We start from the raw sequence: 20,213 nt of genomic DNA, 5'->3' as shown, positions 1-20,213 counted from the left end.
AAGCCTGTAAACAGACTGATACAGACCATGTCCAGGCAAGATGTGACACAGGAGGAGTTGAATGTTAAAGCTACGTATCGACCCAAATTCCAGACATTTACTGACTAAGACTTAACTCAGGTAGCCTTTACTGGCATTTTTGCGCTTCTGTGGGGGCTCAACCCCCCCCCCCCCCCCCTCCTGTATTGTGAGCTAGTACTGTGCTGTTTATGGGGCCTTACGGGGTGTAGAAGGCACCCTGTTGCCAGTTGATGGATTGATAAGTGCTGCCTTCGTACCACTTCATCCTTATAGGAAACATTTAGTGTTAGATACCATCGCGCTGGCCCCTTGTGATTTCTCGTGTTGTGACAGTCTCTTGTATACTGTAATGTGTGTGCTCTAATTCGATAAAATTCAGTGGGGGTGGGTGTAACGGAGTTAAAATACACCTTTGTTATTTATTATATTTTGTTTGTGAATTTTATCTCCAAATAGTTCTCTTTTCTGCTCACCTGTGAAAGGGCGGTTTAATATATTTTTGTCCCTCCTGAGTTCCTGTAGTCCTCCTGGGTTGTGGAGCCCCTCCCTTTCTCCCTCACAGAAAAGTTTTACATGGCTGAGGGTGAGTCTCGGTCGGACAATCCCACCGACCTATTGTTTGTTTTTCGGTAGAAATTAGGTCTTTAATCAATGAATGTGTGTACCAAGAATGTGAATATGTTTACCTGTGTTGTCCTCTAGTTTTAAGTTCATATTCCAGGTAACATTACATCGCTAACATTGGCGCCAAATGGCCACTCTTTGTTGTATGAGACTTGTTTAGTGCGTGCGTGCGTGCGTGCGTGTGTGTGTGTGTGTGCCTACATGTGTAGGTAATGATACTTGTTCAGTGTGTGCGTGCGTGCGTGCGTGCGTGTGTGCCTACACGTGTAGGTAATGAGACTTGTTCAGTGTGTGCGTGCGTGCGTGCGTGTGTGTGTGTGCGTGTGTGCCTACATGTGTAGGTAATGAGACTTGTTCAGTGCGTGCGTGCGTGCGTGTGTGCGTGTGTGTGTGTGTGTAGGTAATGATACTTGTTCAGTGCGTGCGTGCGTGTGTGTGTGTGCGTGCGTGTGTGTGCTTATGTGTGTAGGTAACAGTGTTATTCTGTGTGTTTAGGCGTAAGCCAAAGAAAGACCGGGTACCGACATTGTCTGATTGTCGCCCGCAGGTTTGTGGTTTTATTTTATTTTCTAAGGTGTTGATTATAGCAAATGTTACATGTTTTGTTCTGCCACGGAATGGCGCTTGGAATGTAAATTTCAATATTTTACAGACTGTTTGTATCTGGCGTTTTCATTGTAAATGGTTAAAAATGTATATGTGGACAGAAAAGTTTTACATGGCTGAGGGCGTAAGCCAAAGAAAGACCGGGTACCGACATTGTCTGATTGTCGCCCGCAGGTTGGAAGGAAAATAAATGAAGCTGTGAACAGTGGAAAAAGCCTCGTCATTGTGCCGACCCAGAACAGTTACATCTGACTACAAGAACGTTTGAAAAGTTTATGAATGAGAAGACACAATGAATCTTTTTGAGCAACTAAAAACATCTTTTTAAAAATGAATTCTTATTTAAAAAATGTACATATTTTTTTCAATGGATTTTTGAAAATGATGAATGGATTCAGAATTCATAACTTTCTTTTCTCACATGCACTTATTTCTTATTTCGTATTTTCTTTGTTTGTTTGTTTTTTTTAGGTTTTTTTGGGGGGGGGTTTACAATGTTTGTTGTGCGAATAAATAAATAAATAAAACATTTTTTTTAAAAAGGAAACGAAAATAATCACAATTGAGATGTGAATCGATTTTTTTTGTGCACCCAACTACTTTTTGATGACATTGAACTATACCCGCTAATGGCTACTAGCTGAAATGCTAACATGACTACAAGACACTAAGGTTTTCAAATGATACTTGGTTAAAAGATATCACTTTATTATTTATTAAGCATTTTTTATGGATTTCCCACAACATTTTCAACAATCCAGCATTTATTTCTTCATCCTCGGCTTTTTCACGACCGCATTTATTTCTTTAGCTTGGCAGCGTGGAGAAAAGCAATGTTGATGTTGGTGAATGTTGAGCTTTACTACTTTCTTATTCTACATGCACATCTTCAAGCACGTCACTTTGAAGTCTCCTGTGATGCTCAGGTACTTCATGACCTCCAAGTCCTCCCTGTTGGGAAAGTAGATGTGGTGTCCGTGGGGAAGTTCCACTTCAAACATCTGGCCGGTCATCTTCAACACCATCTGGCAAGAAAATATCCAATAGAAAGAAAAGGTATGGTGATAAAGAAAAGGTATGGTGATGGATGATGGTCGCCCACCTTGACCTGCATGCCTCTCTGCAGGGGGTGCTGTGTTTCCCGCCTCTCTTCCCCCCAGCAGCCCGCAGTCTTGGAGTTGCACACCACGACAGCTGTGTCGTCATGGAAACGAGGATTGAAGTGCAGGGCCAGGTCCTCGGCATCCAAGCCCAGGTCGATCTGGAATCTGATACATGGACTTAATTAACTGAGTAGAGATGGAGTCATGGCTCTTTGAAGGGAGTCGCTCATTTCAAAGAGTCATTTAGATAGCTAGACAGATAGCTAGATAACTAATTAATTAGATAGATAACTAATTAATTAGCTAGAAAACTAATTAACTAGCTAGCTAGATTTACCATGAATTGATTTACGTGGACCCCGACTTAAACAAGTTGAAAAACTTATTGTGAAGACAATATTTGAAGATAATTATATGTATATAAATATAATTAATTTTCAAGAAAAAGTTGGTGTAATCCAAATGCTAAATTTCCTTGAACTCTGACTCATTTTCTAGTCTAGTTGCACGTGCAGAGTGAGCAATTTTCTACGCTAAATTTGCACGTGCATAAAAAAAACATCTCCCAACTGGGAAAGTCTTCTCATGGTGCACTTAAAAGAGCCATTCAAAAGAGTGGGTTTGTTCACCAGCGTCACACCTTTCAGCATCGTGTGGAATCTCTCCTTTTATCTTCAGCTGATCCCCCACTTTTAGATTGATGTCGCTTACTTCCAGTTTCTGGGAGCCAAAAGTGAGAGTTAGAAGGATAAGTAAGCACTCAGTAAGGAAGACAGAATACTCACCATACTCCTGCTGGCTGTTGGCCAAACCTCCCTGGTGCACAATCCTTCTCTGCAGCGACACAAAAGCCTGAGATGACACTGCACAATATCATGCAATCATTCTCCACAATATCATGCAATCATTCTCCACAATATCATGCAATCATTCTCCACAATATCATGTAATCATCTCCACAATATCATGCAATCATTCTCCACAATATCATGCAATCATTCTCCACAATATCATGCAATCATTCTCTACAATATCATGCAATCATTCTCTACAATATCATGCAATCATTCTCCACAATATCATGCAATCATTCTCCACAATATCATGCAATCATTCTCTACAATATCATGCAATCATTCTCCACAATATCATGCAATCATTCTCCACAATATCATGCAATCATTCTCCACAATATCATGCAATCATTCTCCACAATATCATGCAATCATTCTCCACAATATCATGCAATCATTCTCCACAATATCATGCAATCATTCTCCACAATATCATGCAATCATTCTCCACAATATCATGTAATCATCTCCACAATATCATGCAATCATTCTCCACAATATCATGCAATCATTCTCCACAATATCATGCAATCATTCTCTACAATATCATGCAATCATTCTCCACAATATCATGCAATCATTCTCCACAATATCATGTAATCATCTCCACAATATCATGCAATCATTCTCCACAATATCATGCAATCATTCTCCACAATATCATGCAATCATTCTCCACAATATCATGCAACATTCTCCACAATATCATGCAACATTCTCCACAATATCATGCAATCATTCTCTACAATATCATGCAATCATTCTCCACAATATCATGCAACATTCTCCACAATATCATGCAATCATTCTCCACAACATCATGCAATCATTCTCCACAATATCATGCAATCATTCTCCACAATATCATGCAATCATTCTCCACAATATCATGCAATCATTCTCTACAATATCATGCAATCATTCTCCACAATATCATGCAACATTCTCCACAATATCATGCAACATTCTCCACAATATCATGCAATCATTCTCCACAATATCATGCAATCATTCTCTACAATATCATGCAATCATTCTCCACAATATCATGCAACATTCTCCACAATATCATGCAACATTCTCCACAATATCATGCAATCATTCTCCACAATATCATGCAATCATTCTCCACAATATCATGCAACATTCTCCACAATATCATGCAATCATTCTCCACAATATCATGCAATCATTCTCCACAATATCATGCAATCATTCTCCACAATATCATGCAATCATTCTCTACAATATCATGCAATCATTCTCCACAATATCATGCAACATTCTCCACAATATCATGCAACATTCTCCACAATATCATGCAATCATTCTCAACAACATCATGCAATCATTCTCCACAATATCATGCAATCATTCTCCACAACATCATGCAATCATTCTCCACAATATCATGCAATCATTCTCCACAATATCATGCAATCATTCTCCACAACATCATGCAATCATTCTCCACAATATCATGCAATCATTCTCCACAATATCATGCAATCATTCTCCACAACATCATGCAATCATTCTCTACAATATCATGCAATCATTCTCTACAATATCATGCAATCATTCTCCACAATATCATGCAATCATTCTCCACAATATCATGCAATCATTCTCCACAACATCATGCAATCATTCTCTACAATATCATGCAATCATTCTCCACAACATCATGCAATCATTCTCCACAATATCATGCAATCATTCTCCACAATATCATGCAATCATTCTCTACAATATCATGCAATCATTCTCTACAATATCATGCAATCATTCTCCACAATATCATGCAATCATTCTCCACAATATCATGCAACATTCTCCACAATATCATGCAACATTCTCCACAATATCATGCAATCATTCTCCACAATATCATGCAATCATTCTCCACAATATCATGCAATCATTCTCTACAATATCATGCAATCATTCTCCACAATATCATGCAATCATTCTCCAAAGATATCACAGCATGTCTCAGGGATCACATGACTCACTAATTGACCATGAAAGGAGACCACTTGGAATAATCCATCTTTTGGATCATCTCTTTATGCATTTTAGACATGTTGCATTGAAAGACTTTCTAAAAATACTCTTACACAAAATAAAAGAGTGTAATAAAAGAACAAACAGGTGAAATGTGACAAAAACACGTTGACTCTAATTACACAAAGCTGATTGTTTTTTCTTTAAAATTGTCATTGCTTATAACAATATTTAAATAATGAATAATAATAATGAATTAAATTAAATTTTGTCATGAATTATTTGGAGACTCCAGTTACTTCACACTTTTTGGGGGCAAAGTTTGCATATGTTGTGTGTTTGCCATTAAACCAAAAAAATAAACAAAACTAAGTTGCAATCTTGACTCTAATGACACAAAGCTGAAAGGGACAAGTGGTAGAAAATGAATGGATGGATGTTTTTTCTTCTTTAAAAGTGTCATTGCTCAAAAAAAAGTAATGAATGAAAATCAATGTTGTTATAAATGATGGACTTATTAGAGGCTCCAATAACTTCACTTCAAATATTGCACTTTTTGGGAAGAATGTTGCATATTTTGTGTTTGCCATTAAAAGAAATATATGACAAAAAGGGCATCAAACAGAGAAAAATAAACACAAACTTACAATCAACAATGGAACTGAAGAAGTTGATCTGGAGATTGAAGTGTTGAAAGTAAAACAAATATGACTTATTGTTAACACACTTTTAGATCTCGGATTATTTGATTTGATTTGATTTGAACTCTCATTACTCAACAAATAACCTACTTAAAGCTTCAATTAACTCACTTCAAATACCACACTTTTTAGCATATTTTGTGTTTGCCATTTAAAAAAATGATATGACAAAAACGGCATTACACAAACAAAAATAAACAAAAACTTACAATCAACAATGGATCTGAAGAAGTTGATCTAGAGATTTAATCGTTGAAAGTAAAATAAATAAAATAATGTATGACTTGTTTTTAAAAATGAGTGGGACCCTTTTGGATCTGTGGGGATTTCAGTGGGATTTATTTATTTTTTAAACTGTCATCGCTCCATAAATAACCTATTTACGGCTCCAATGATTCCACTTTCAATATATTTTGGGGGAAAATATTGCCATATTTTGTGTGTTTGCCATGACAAAAAGGGTATTAAACAAACAAAAAATAAATAAAAAATAAACAGTTGATCTGGAGATGAATGCCTTCAAAAGTAAAAAAATAAAAATATAACATTTTTTTTAAACACTTTTAGAAGTGGGGCCCTTTTGGATCCCTGAGAATTCTAGTGTTTTTTTTTTTGTTAAACTGTCATGAATCAAAATCAATGTTATGAATTATTAGACTATTTAAGGCCCCAATTACTTCACATCTAATATTCCACTTTGAAAGATTTTTGGGGCAAAATGTTGAACATTTTGTGTGCCTTTAAAAAAAATTGTATATATATATATATATATATATATATATATATATATATATATATATATATATATATATATATATATATATATATATATATATATATATATATATATATATATATATATATATATCTGGAGTAGAGCTCTTTAGTGCACTTTGCTGCCATCCAGCGGTCAGGAGTATACAATGAAAATGTACTAAACGACAAACTGTGTGATTTTTTTTTTTTTAAATTACTGGTAATTACATCAATAGCCTTTTCTAATCTAAATCACCTTATCGATTGTGAAAAGTTTGTAATGTAATTCACAACTAAAACGTGACGCAGAGTTTCAGGCATTTCGCTAACTTCCGCTGAACACCGGAAATGACATCAGTAAGTAAACAGTACCCCTGTCATTGGAAAGCGATTTATGTTTTGAAGCAAACTAAGAATTCAAGGAGCGAGGTATAGTCAAGTGTGTATTACGGGGGATGGTGCGTCGCTTGGCGTTCGAGCAGCTGCCGTTCTTCCCGATAAAAGGCAAGTTTTACACAGAAAACGACACTTGCCACGCTAGCAGCTAACTAGCCACGGTTAGCATTGTGCTAGGTCACGTGACGGAAATCTTCCAGATGTTTCGTCACATCATGGCTATAACCTTGTACTATACTCACTTTGATGTCTAGTACCTTGTACTATACTCACTTTGATGTCTAGTACCTTGTACTATACTCACTTTGATGTGTAGTACCTTGTACTATACTGACTTTGATGTCTAGTACCTTGTACTATACTCACTTTGATGTCTAGTACCTTGTACTATACTGACTTTATTTGGTTAACTTGCATGAATTAAATGTCGTTACATCATGTCTAGTACCTTGCACTATACTGACTTTATTTGGTTAACTGGCATGAATTGAATGTCGTTACATCATGTCTAGTACCTTGTACTATACTCACTTTATTTGGTTAACTGGCATGAATTGAATGTCGTTACATCATGTCTAGTACCTTGCACTATACTGACTTTATTTGGTTAACTTGTATGAATTAAGTTCCGTGGTTGTGGTATTGTTTTAAGTATGTTGTGACAAGTGGGAGCGAAGCAGCTTTGTTAGTGAGTCCCTGGCACACAATGTAGCACAAAGGAGATGATTAACACATTTATTCATCCTTTTTCATCTTTAACAGGTGTTCCCAGCACAGGGGTGCTATGTTCACAGACATGGAATTTGAATTGGAAGAGGATAAATTGTGAGTGTTTGCTATCATGTTTACCATCAAAACTGAAATTATTAATAATCCATATTTTCAATTAACTTGTTTTCATTTTTTGCAGCCTTGTTTACACAGATCTGTGCCAAGAAGTCACACTACATGTTGCCTTACTCTTTCATATACGGACTTAAACTAGGGGTTCCGCGTGTCTTTAAATGGATTTAGCGAAAATTAAGGCCTAAAATGGCATTTAAAAGCAATAATTACGTATTTTGAGAAGCTTGTGTTGTCCCGATACCAATATTTTGGTACCGGTGTCAAAATTATTTTGATACTTTTCGGTACTTTTCAAAATAAAGGGGACCACAAAAAATTGCATTATTGGCTTTATTTTAACCAAAAATCTCCTCTGCTTGTAAAACCAGCAATGTCACCACGTGACGGGGGGGCGCGAGTGTTGGCGGACCGGTACTTTTCAGAGGCGGTATAGTACCAAATATGATTAATTAGTATCGCGGTACTATACTAATACCGGTAGACTTGCAATCGGCAACAAAAAAGACAACAAAACAAACTACCCTAACCAGTATTTCCAATTCTGGGGGAAAAAAACTACACTTCAAGATTTATATTTATTTTTGTGCGATTTTACCAAGAAATATTGAGAGGCCATTTTATTTTGATGTTTGCTTAACTATATAGGCTAATTATTTGAATCACCTTCCAATTACAATGATAAAACATATTAGAGCAGTGGTTCTTAACCTTATTGGAGGTACCGAACCCCACCAGTTTCATATGTGCATTCACCCAACTCTTCTTTAGTGAAAAAAATATATATATATTTTTTTTAAATTCAAGAAAAAGTTATATGTTTTTTTTACTGGTGCACAAAATGAACCGTGCATGAACATCACCTTGTTCTAAGAACAAAACCAACACAGTGCATGAACTCACAACAAATTACACACATTACACACATTACCATGAATTGATTAACGTGGTTGAAAAACAAGTTGAAAAACTTATTCGGGTGTTACCATTTAGTGGTCAATTGTACGGAATATGTACTGTACTGTGTAAACTGTACTGTTTCATATAATGTATTCTCTTCCTTTGCAATCTGCTAGTAAAAGTTTCAATCAAAAAACCTGCCAATCAGATGGAAAATTAGAGGGAACATTGTTTGGGGGTATCCATAATACGCCGATAGGGAGAAGGTTTTATTTACACGATAATTCGGATGTGTCTATACCTCCGTGGCGGAGGCTCCGCCAAACCCCTGAGGCCGACTCACCGAACCCCTAGGGTTCGATCGAACCCAGGTTAAGAACCACTGTACTAGAGTAATTAGAATAGTAAAATGTATCACATTATTAGTGCCTAATTTTGGCCAGTTGCTTACAATTTTGTATTCTTTTGACTATATATAATAAGGATCTGCAATAGGACAAAAAGCATTAAAATAGATCTGCTGATGCCTGCAGAAAGCCTGATAAACACTCATACTAATGTACCATTATTTGAACAGGCAGGGTTATGAATACTAGGAGGAAACAGGAGCGAGCCGTATACGATATAAAGATGTATGTATTTATATTTAATTACAGAGGGATACCTACAGTACCTGGGACGGTCTGTCTGAAAAAAGACGCAAACAACCTAATTGGAATCAGCATCGGTGGCGGTGCTCAATACTGTCCCTGTCTCTACATTGTCCAGGTGAGTGGAGTTTTTTGAAGTGAATAATGCTATCACAAGTATTACGTAATGTGATCTTATGGGCTTGGGCGAGTAAAATCTCAGATTTTTTTCAAAAAGTTTTTTCCCCTACTTTTTAAAGAAAGCGGTGAATACAAATGTTAGAGATGATTCATAACAAGTCTCACTTTTTATTGATCAAAACTAGTAGTTTGAAATGGCACTGCATCCTATTCTTAGTTTTTTTAATTTTGTTTTTATTGTACTTTGTATAATAAATTATTTAAAAAAACGAAACCGATTACATTTTGCTATTTTGGCTATTTCTGGCATTTTTACTGTAATGCTTTTGCTAATATGTTGATCAATGTGCTTTGTTGTAATCAAATCAAAATCAAATCAACTTTATTTATAAAGCACATTTAAAATTTACCACAGGGGTAGCCAAAGTGCTGTACAATGGGCAGGTTAAAAGATAATACGAGAACCGAGCAAACACAACACAACACAAACAGAACACGATAAAAAATAAATAAATAAAATATAAAAACAGGTTCACAGCAGGTGTATTATGTAATCAAATAAAGTTATTCATTATTGAACTTCCATTGAAGGCAAAACTTGTGTCTTGAATAAAATACTTTAGTAAATAAAAATGAATAGTTTTAATGGGTAGATAAAAACAGGCTGTTTGGGGACAGCATCCTTAATGACCGCACTCTTTTTAATCATACAAGGTACCTTGCGTAAATGATGCCACGCTTTTGTGGTCATGTTCTTCTTCGCCCACTCGGCTCAGACTCTGGAGTAAGTTTGTTGTGCTGCTGTATTTTTTTAAACAAACTTTGCAGCGCACTGTCATTTGTTCCATGCCCGTTGCCGCAAAACCAAACCACTGCCGACAGTTTTTCTTTTCTTTGCGTCAGCCACAATGTGCTATTTGTGTGTGAATCATCCAAGAAAAGGGGAGAGTGGATGCTCCGAAAGCCCCGAAGGACAAAAACAGACTTTTAAAAAATGTTCTAAATCGTCTGCAAAAAAACCTCCAATCTATTGATAAAATGTGTATATTGCCCAGACCTATGGTTTGACTTCAATATACGAAAAGTGAACACAAATGTGTAAGCATACCTGATGTTTCCGGTTGCTTGTCAGGTGTTTGACAACACGCCCGCAGCCTTGGATAAGACGCTTGCAGCAGGTGATGAAATCACAGGCGTCAATGGCAAACCAGTCAAGGGGAAGACAAAAGTGGAAGTGGCCAAGATGATTCAAGCTGTACAGGTACACTATTTATTGCTGTAGAGGGACCTTCGGTTTACCTTTCAACCAGGGTTAACGCTAATTAAACTCGACATCGACCAAAATGTTTTTTCAGGGCTAATGCCGATTATTAGTAGTCAAGGAGGCCGATAAGCAATATTGGAGCCATTATTCATTTGCTGTAAAAGTGATTTAAACATGAATATTATGTCAGTAAACAGCTGGACAAGGCTAGAAGTTGTTTTTTTAACATTATTTTTAGGTGATATAATGTTTTATGTTGTGTTTAATTTAGCACCTTTATCTAAGAGGAGCATCAACATTTGCATTTCAAAATATGGCAAATCTGGTAAAAGTGGTCAAAATATCACAATAACTCATCTACTCTATTTTATACAACTTTATGGATTTCATACATTGTAAGGTTTCCTTGTGAAATATTCTCAACATTTCAATAAAAACCGTTCTAGTTGAGACATTTTTCAACATGGCTGACATTTCTTCCTGGATGTCACAGAAAGTATGAGAATATGTGAGCTGCTGCCTGCTCTTCTTTACTTATCATTTCCTATTTAGCAATATATTTGCACAAAATTGTTCAATGTTAAAAACTTAAATATGATCTGTTAAAGGTACACTTATTACAGATTAGAAAAACATGTGCAATTAATCATGATTGATTATGACTTTACTAAAAACAGAATGTGATTAATCATTGTTTGACAGCCCTCGTTTTTAACATTTCTTGCAGTAAAAGACAACCTCAAATACATTTGTCAAAAATCAAGACCAATAGGTCAAATGAGCCAAAATCTAATCCATGACTTACATTTTGAGTAGAGTTCCTTCAGAGAAGAAAAGCTTGACTGGTTTGCTCGGCGGTGCGAATCATCTCTCAGCACAGTAGATGATTGTCACAGTGTGCAGGTGTTGTTTTGACCGCCCATTGTTCATGTCCAGGGAATGTCATGACTTCCTGCATGCTGGGATAAAGGCGGGCTTTAGTGTGTGAATTAAAGGATTATCCTTCCTGTTGCCCCTTCACTACAACTATTCATTCTTTGCATCATATTTGTGAAACGTATATAATGACTCTGCTGCCCCGAATTGGTCCGTCCGGAGCCTCCACTTTCACCGCCATCCACTTGGCAGCGCACCCGACCCCACTGGTTCCGACCGCGGGTGGTGGGCCCACGTGGCAGAGAAGATGGTGTGTCCACGTAGCTTCTTCGGGCTGTGCCCGGCCGGGCTCCGTGGCAAGCCCGGCCACCAGGCGCTCGCTGACGAGCCCTACCTCCGGGCCTAGCTCCGGAGGAGGGCCCCGGGCTTCCTCCGGGCCGGGTAACGCATCCTCTTTTAGGGTAGTTCATGGGGGGTATCGTAACCCTGATGGGGGGGGCATTCGGGTGCTACACCTTGCCCAAGGGTGACCCGGAACTATGTAAGGCAGGGGCGTTCAACTCCCTGAGGCTTAATACAAGCCCACATACCAACAGGGCCTGAGGATGATGGGGGATCGACGTCGATCTCTCGGAGTGAAGTCACTGAGGTAGTTAGACAACTCCACGGTGGCAAAGCTCCGGGGGTTGACGAGATCCGTCCAGAAATGCTGAAGGCTCTGGGTGTTGATGGGCTGTCTTGGTTGATACGCCTTTTCAACATTGCGTGGAAGTCTGGGACAGTGCCGAGGGAGTGGCAGACTGGGGTGGTGGTTCCCCTTTTCAAAAAGGGGGACCAGAGGGTGTGTGCTAATTACAGGGGTATCACACTACTCAGCCTCCCTGGGAAAGTTTACGCCAAGGTACTGGAAAGGAGGGTCCGGCCGATAGTCGAACCTCAGATTCAAGAGGAGCAATGTGGATTCCGTCCTGGTCGTGGAACAACTGACCAACTCTTTACGCTTGCGGGAATCCTGGAGAGGGCCTGGGAGTATGCCTATCCAGTCTACATGTGTTTTGTGGATTTGGAGAAGGCGTATGACCGCGTCCCTCGGGAGATCTTGTGGGAGGTGCTGAGGGAGTACGGAGTGAGGGGAACCCTGCTGAGGGCCATCCAATCTCTGTACAACCAAAGCGAGAGTTGTGTCCGGGTGCTTGGATGTAAGTCGGATCCGTTTCCAGTGGGGGTTGGTCTCCGCCAGGGCTGCGCTCTGTCACCTATCCTGTTTGTGATTTTCATGGACAGGATTTCTAGGCGGAGTCGTGGCCATGGCGGAGAGGGTATACGTCTCGGGGGGCTAAAGGTTGCGTCACTGCTGTTTGCAGATGATGTGGTCCTGATGGCACCTTCGGTTCGTGACCTTCAGCTCTCACTGGATCGGTTCGCAGCCGAGTGTTCAGCGGCTGGAATGAGGATCAGCATCTCCAAATCTGAGGCCATGGTTCTCAGCAGGAAACCGATGGTTTGTACAGTCCGGGTAGGGGACAGGACTCTGTCCCAGGTGGAGGAGTTTAAGTATCTCGGGGTCTTGTTCACGAGTGAGGGAAAGATGGAGAAGGAAATCAGCCGGAGAATGGGAGCAGCTGGGGCAGTATTGCAGTCTCTCTGCCGCACTGTTGTGACCAAACGGGAGCTGAGCCAGAAGGCAAAGCTCTCGGTCTACCGAGCTATCTACATTCCTACTCTCACCTATGGTCATGAAGTGTGGGTAATGACCGAAAGAATAAGATCGCGGATACAAGCGGCCGAAATGAGTTTCCTCAGAAGGGTGGCTGGCATCTCCCTTAGAGATAGGGTGAGAAGTGCAGTCACCCGAGAGAGACTCGGAGTAGAGCCGCTGCTCCTTCGCTTGGAAAGGAGCCAGCTTAGGTGGTTCGGGCATCACGTGCGGATGCCTCACGAGCGTCTCCCTAGGGAGGTCCTCGTTGCACGTCCCACTGGGAGGAGGCCCCGCGGCAGGCCAAGGACCAGATGGGGGGATTACATCTCCTCTCTGGCCTGGGAACGCTTCGGGATTCCCCAGGAGGAAGTCGCAAATGTTGCTCTGGAGAGGGAAGTCTGGGGGTCTCTGCTGGAGCTGCTGTCCCCGCGACCCGATTCCGGATAAGCGGTTGAAGATGGATGGATGGATATAATGACTGCCACTAAAAAACAAACTGGTAATCTGAAATATTTATCAAGCAAAAATAAAAAATATATGGTTCTGAGACTAATTGTCTTATCCAATGTCACGCAAATGTTTGTTTAGTGACTCACCTGCAGCGATGGTCAGCTTGACAAAACATTTACTGTAGCTCTCATTTTATTTCATTGTATCCCATCAGGGAAACTTGAAAATAAATATGCAATTATATTATGTATATTATATACACACACAGAGTACTTACAAGCAGACACAGTGTGTAGACAGAAAAGGGAGAATGGACGCATTGTGGTGTAAAAAGTAAAGATAAAGGTGAAGTTATAACACTGCAAAACCCTCAGGAAGAGCTGCTTTAAGACATGGCTAGCTAGCTAGCGGCTAACGTCCATCCACAGTGTTTTAGCTACTTCTAAATCACTAATCCTGGTCTCCATGGTGACAAAGTAAGTTTCTTACAAGTACCATTATCACTGCAGGAATAGGAATAGCTAAACATGCTTCACTACACACCGTGCCTCACCGGCATCAAAATGTAAACAAACGCCATTGGTGGATCTACACCCGACATCCACTGTAATGATACCAAGTACAGGCACGTATCAAGTCGATACTAAAATGATTACGTCAATATTTTTTGGCATCACAACATCTTCTTTCGTTTAAAAAAAAAATATATATATTATGTTTATAAAGTCAGTAAATATGTCCCTGGACACATGAGGACTTTGAATATGACCAATGTATGATCCTGTAACTACTTGGTATCGGATCCATGCCTAAATGTGTGGTATCATTCAAAACTAATGTAAAGTATCAAAGAAGAGAAGAATAAGTGATTATTACATTTGAACAGAAGTGTAGATAGAACATGTTAAAAGAGAAAGTAAGCCGATATTAACAGTAAATGGACAAGTAGATTAATAATCCATTTTTACAGTTTGTCCTTCATAATGTGTACAAAATAATAGGTGTATAAATGACACAATATGTTACTGCATACGTCAGCAGACTAATTAGGAGTCTTTGTTTGTTTACTTACTACTAAAAGACACGTTGTCTAGTATGTTCAACATTTGATTTAAGGACTAAATGACAATAATAAACATATGATTCATGTACCCTAAGATTTTTTGTTAAAATAAAGCCAATAATGAAATTTTTTTGTGGTCCCCTTTATTTAGAAAAGTACCAAAAAGTATCAAAATAATTTTAGTACCGGTACCAAAATATTGGTATTGTTACAACACTAATATACACACATTTATATACACACATATATACACAAGTGTATATATATATAACATATAATTCTTAATTAAAAAAAGAACAAAAATCAATTCCTCACACTTGCTAATGTTAATGTTTTATGTTCCTGTGGTTTGGATTTGATGTCAGTTTTTCCCATGGTCACAAACACACCGTCAGTGCCTGAAAGGTGATTTGTGAAATTTGAGGAAGTGTTCTTGTGGGACGGACTCACAGAGATGAAAGTGTTTCCACGGGAGGTAAAACCTGTTGGAATTGTTGTTGCAGTTAAGGAAAATTGGTAATACAAGTTAAAAATAGCGTCTGACTTTGTGTGATTTCTTCTGGGAGCTACAATATTTTATATTACTTTAATTTGTTTTCAAGTAAAAAAAAAATGTTGTGGTGGTTCGCCACGTTCAATTACATCAAGGAGGAACCCTGCAATGAATGCACCCGGTGTTTTTTATCTATGCACTCTCACACACATTATTGATGGTGTCATGATTTACCATTGTGAAGAAGGAGGTGTGTGCTCAGTCAACTTTCACTTCCGATCTCCACCAAAGAGGACAAAAGCATGAAAGACGGGTGAACGTTTTAGCGATTGCTCCGATCTTTAGATAGTTCGGTTCTGGTATCACAACTGTTTGTACTTACTCCTTTTTGTAGAATAAATTGTTCATCTTCAATTCTAGTCACCTCTCATTATTTAGACAGCCTTAGAACTAAAGGATCTGGGAGGACTCTCCTTTCTAAAAAGGTGGGTCCTAATAATTTTGGTTAAAAAAAAGCTTAAATTTATATTTGTTTGAGGCTATTAATCTTTTACTAAGTGTAACTAATAAAAAAGTATCAAATCCGGACCACATGGAGTGCATGGAACTTTAGGTATGCGGACATAGTTTCCACATGGCCGCTACAATACAAAGCGTTGGTGTGTGGCAGAGTTATTTATTTAGGTTAATGTGTATGTGTAAAAAGTGCAATTCCAATGTTAATTTGCATTTATTCGGAAAAAAGAATCGTGATGGAAAGCAGAAAAAATCAACTATTTTCTATCTAACAGGCATTGACACTAAGGTGCGTTTTAGCCGATTAGTCATTATTCCAACAAACTCGTCGAAAGATTATTCAATTACTAAAAAATAAATTGATTGCTTTATTGAACATTTTGCCTATTTATCATGACTTCCTGGTTATATCTACAATTAACTACTTTTCCATATGTATGCTACAGTGCAACTATCCTACTGAATCATTTGTCTTTTAGAAAATACTTTTTTTTTCCATCAGTTATTTCCATTTATTTTGTGCTTTTTATTTTTCAGTCCGAAGCAGTAATCCACTACAACAAATTGCAAGCAGACCCAAAACAGGGAAAGTCCCTGGACATAGGTGAGTCCTGCACTTGACACTTTCTCAAATGGAATCATTCATAAAGACTTAGAAACAATGCCTTAATGATACACACGAGTACAGAGGAGCCAGGTGAAGAAACACTATCACAGGATCACATAAGACCACGGCTGCCAGGACGCTGACACAAAGCGACCCCACAGCCATGGCCGATACCATCGCTGATGCAGAGGGCTCCCTCCCTCTAAACAACGCTGCAAAGTGAAAATAATAAAACAGTAAGAATACATGACAGTAAATATATATATAAATAAATAGAACTAAATCAAATTTAGCATAACTTCCACATTTTTTGGACCATAAGGCGCACCGGATTATAATAATACTTAAAAGAAATGTTTCTCTAATGTTATATTTCTTCTCTTTTGTTGAGAAGAAATGTTGTATGTTCTTAGGTAGCAGGTTATAGTTTGCTTTGTGCATCATTTTAGCTATTTGCAAATTCACTATTACGTGGAATTTCAGTATTTCCGATCAAAAAAATAAAGGGTTTGCATATTTTGCTTTATTCATGATTGTTGTGTTTCTTGCCACCTTATGTGGTATATTTTTTTATGAGATTTCCAGTTCACTTCATAATCAATCATTATTATACCTAGAAATTTGATTTAATTTACTCTTTCTATTCGGTCTGTGTATTTGTGTTTGACTTTCTCCTCTTCTGTTACCGAATAGCATTATTTCAGTTTTACTGAGCTTTAAGGATAGTCTGTTTTTGTCAAACCATCTCTTTAATTTGTTCATTTCTTCTCTTATTGTTTGTATTATCTTCTGTGTGTTCTCTCCTGAACAAAATGCTGGTGCATCGTCCGCGAATAATACTAACTTTAAGTCTTTTGTAACTTTACAAATGTCATTTCTGTAAAGATTGAACAATTTGGTCCCAGCATTGATCCCTGTGGTATGCCACATCATATATTTAGTGTTGTAGACGTTTGTTCGCCTAGCTTCACGTACTGTTTCCTGTTGGTTTGAAATGAACATTCTGTTGCATGGTGTCATCTTCCTAGGAACTAAAAAGACCCACAAAAGGTCCCAGGTCTCTCCAAGGGTTAAAAACATGAACATCCTAACTTTGATCAAACTATGGGCCTACCTTTTACATCCAATGCTTGCATTTCAGTGCTGAAAAAAGTGAAACATCGGCTGGTGGAAAATTTGAGCTCTGGCACCGCAGACGCCCTGGGACTCAGTCGAGCTATTTTATGCAACGGTGAGCTTGTCATATACACAACACTGAATATCTTCTTTGAACAATGCTTTTAACGTGCAGATGGACTTGTTAAAAGACTGGAAGAATTGGAGAAAACAGCAGAACTTTACAAAGGTATGGCCTAGGTTTATTTAAATGAAGTTTTGTTTTAAAGACTGAATGATAAGCACGTCCTTTCAGGCCTGATGGAGCACACCAAGCGACTGCTCAGAGCCTTTTTTGAGCTCTCACAAACGCACAGAGGTGACGAGCACACTTGACAAGCCAGTGGTGGTTTTTTCCTCATGCAAACACAGCATCTAATGTGCGCCTTGGTTGATCTCACAGCGTTTGGAGATGTTTTTTCTGTCATCGGAGTGCGAGAGCCCCAAACCGCTGCCAGCGAGGCCTTTGTGAAGTTTGCCGACGCTCATCGCAACATCGAGAAATACGGCATTCAGTTGCTGAAGACCATCAAGCCTGTGAGTACAGTCAAAGCTGAGCTCTTAACCTCGTGGTTCCTTCCGTAGAACATCCTTTGAGACCAGATGAACTTTATTTGGGGTTAATTAGTGTCACTTAATCATTGACAGGTGTGAAGAAACTACAATTTACCACAATCTTCAAATAAAACACACTTTTGCGATTTTTTATTTATTTAGATGTTTTTCCTCAAAAAGAATATCAACTTGTTTTTTGACAAACAAAAGTATTATTATTTTATTTTTTCTATTTAACAGGTGACGACACAACAGTGCGATATGACATTAAAGTACTTCCTTTGTAACATTTTTCCTGCCCCACCACACCTTCAGTGACAAATGCAAAGAGACACACAACACAAGTCAATCAAAAACAAATAAATGAATAAATACATCTAAAAAAAAAAAAAGAAAAGAGATGGACAAAGCCATAGTAAATTGTAAATAAGTAAATTAATATTTAAATAAGCACTGATAACAACAAAAATAAAATACTAATAATTGGTATATATTTAAAAAATATAGAAATCCATTTAAAAAGAGGGTGGGTGTGGTTTGGCTCAGTTGTTGCAATCGGGCAGAAATGTCAAGGACTTGTCATAATTGAAAAAGTTCTCCAGGTCTTTTCAAATATATTATGGGGATCTGTTTTGAGAGCTTGGTAGAAAGACAGCAGCTGCAGTACATCCAGAATGCTGCTGCTCGAGTCCTGACTAAAACCAGGAAAGAGGCCTTCCTGTTGCTTAGAGAATAGACTTTAAAACAGCTCTGCTTGTGTACAAGTCTTTTCAGGGTCTTGTGCCAAAGTACATCTGTGACACGTTAGAACCATATGAACCCTCTCCAACTCTGAGAACCTCAGGGAGTGGTCTCCTGCTGGCGCCCAGAGACAGGACCAAATCGGGTGAAGCTACGTTTCAGTTTCATGCTCCTAAAATGTGGAAGAATCGTCCGGAAGTTGTGAGACAATAGGAGAGCAAAAAGAGAGGTTTCATAAATACAGCAACAACAAACAGGAGCAGTCACACACTACAGTATAGTTAAAAGTACAAATGACTTACAACATAAACATAAAAACACGACGTAGGTAAAAAATGTATTGTCTCAATAAAAACATTTCAAAACAAGGACAGTGCCCGATAGAAACAGCTTCTCTGTCCTTTAAAATGGCCTGAAATTCACCCAAAATGATCAGTTCAGGAAGCCTCAAATCTTTTTGAAATTCATTCCATGACCATGGATCAACAAATCTGAAGGACTTTTTAGCAAGACGCCAAGGAACCAACACGCCAAGGACGGCCTGGGATCTTAAACTGTAGCCACTTCAGTCTCTACACATAAAAGAGCATTAAGAAGGGGGAAGCACATTTGCTCATGACCACTGAAATCATTTTATCTACACTCTTTGATTGAAATTGGAATAATTAAGTGTTTTTTTATGATGATTATATTTTATGATTTTATTTTGAAGTAATGATTTTTTAATTTTTTTTGCCTGTAATTTTCGTAAAGAAATGTGAATTGTTTTGTTTATGAATTTCCCTCTATAAATAAACTTGCCCTGCCCAAAGCCCCCTCTGTCCACCTACGGTGAGATGGAGGTTGAGGAAGTTCCCAGTTGATGAGTACAGTACAAGGTGTTAGAAGTACAGTAAATGGTTGCAAGGGGGCACCAAACAAAGGCAAAAAAAAGGTTCTGGAGAAATAACAGAAATATTTGCTGTATTTAGTGTTTTTAATATTTCTGACCAGAATGTGACAAAAAGTGTTTTTTTAAATTATATTCAGATATTTTTAATCATAAAAACTATGTTTTTGTTCATCTTTTTACTGCTATATTTATCTATCTTTTTAAATGTACACTGTATGTAGTACAACTAGGCAATGTCAGCTGTGATAGGCTCCTAATAAAAACAAGCGGTATAAAAAACTGATGGATGACAATTAGTTTATTGTACATACTGTATGTTTT

General features: G+C 38.2%; 2 protein-coding genes across 3 annotated transcripts in view; one reads left to right on the top strand and one right to left on the bottom strand.

Moving 5' to 3' along the window:
* Nucleotides 1-1,934: 1,934 nt before the first annotated feature.
* Nucleotides 1,935-11,783, bottom strand: LOC133643524 (galectin-1-like). Of its 2 annotated transcripts, none has more exons than XM_062038153.1 (6): nucleotides 11,651-11,783; nucleotides 10,690-10,749; nucleotides 3,140-3,206; nucleotides 2,995-3,074; nucleotides 2,354-2,519; nucleotides 1,935-2,276 (listed from the first exon to the last, which is right to left on the bottom strand). In XM_062038153.1, exons 3-6 carry the CDS (start codon nucleotides 3,140-3,142, stop codon nucleotides 2,127-2,129), a joined length of 399 nt encoding a protein of 132 aa, XP_061894137.1. In that variant the 5' UTR covers nucleotides 3,143-3,206; nucleotides 10,690-10,749; nucleotides 11,651-11,783; the 3' UTR covers nucleotides 1,935-2,126. The 2 variants fall into 2 exon arrangements, with proteins under 2 accessions (XP_061894137.1, XP_061894136.1); XM_062038152.1 differs by having other exon boundaries at nucleotides 3,140-3,188.
* LOC133643523 (PRKCA-binding protein-like) overlaps nucleotides 7,022-20,213 on the top strand; it is a 19,073-nt gene continuing 5,881 nt past the window's right edge. The window contains exons 1-9 of the mRNA XM_062038151.1: nucleotides 7,022-7,176; nucleotides 7,831-7,893; nucleotides 9,468-9,579; nucleotides 10,714-10,842; nucleotides 16,480-16,546; nucleotides 17,691-17,780; nucleotides 17,841-17,894; nucleotides 17,961-18,023; nucleotides 18,108-18,241. Coding sequence (XP_061894135.1) covers nucleotides 7,853-7,893; nucleotides 9,468-9,579; nucleotides 10,714-10,842; nucleotides 16,480-16,546; nucleotides 17,691-17,780; nucleotides 17,841-17,894; nucleotides 17,961-18,023; nucleotides 18,108-18,241 — 690 coding nt within the window. The 5' untranslated portion in view covers nucleotides 7,022-7,176; nucleotides 7,831-7,852. The remainder of the gene's footprint in view (nucleotides 7,177-7,830; nucleotides 7,894-9,467; nucleotides 9,580-10,713; nucleotides 10,843-16,479; nucleotides 16,547-17,690; nucleotides 17,781-17,840; nucleotides 17,895-17,960; nucleotides 18,024-18,107; nucleotides 18,242-20,213) is intronic.

Source organism: Entelurus aequoreus, linkage group LG26 (assembly GCF_033978785.1).
Source record: "Entelurus aequoreus isolate RoL-2023_Sb linkage group LG26, RoL_Eaeq_v1.1, whole genome shotgun sequence".
Classification (NCBI taxonomy): Eukaryota; Metazoa; Chordata; class Actinopteri; order Syngnathiformes; family Syngnathidae; genus Entelurus; species Entelurus aequoreus.
The sequence above is the reverse complement of the archived record's forward strand: the minus strand, read 5'-3'. Positions and strand labels throughout refer to the sequence as shown.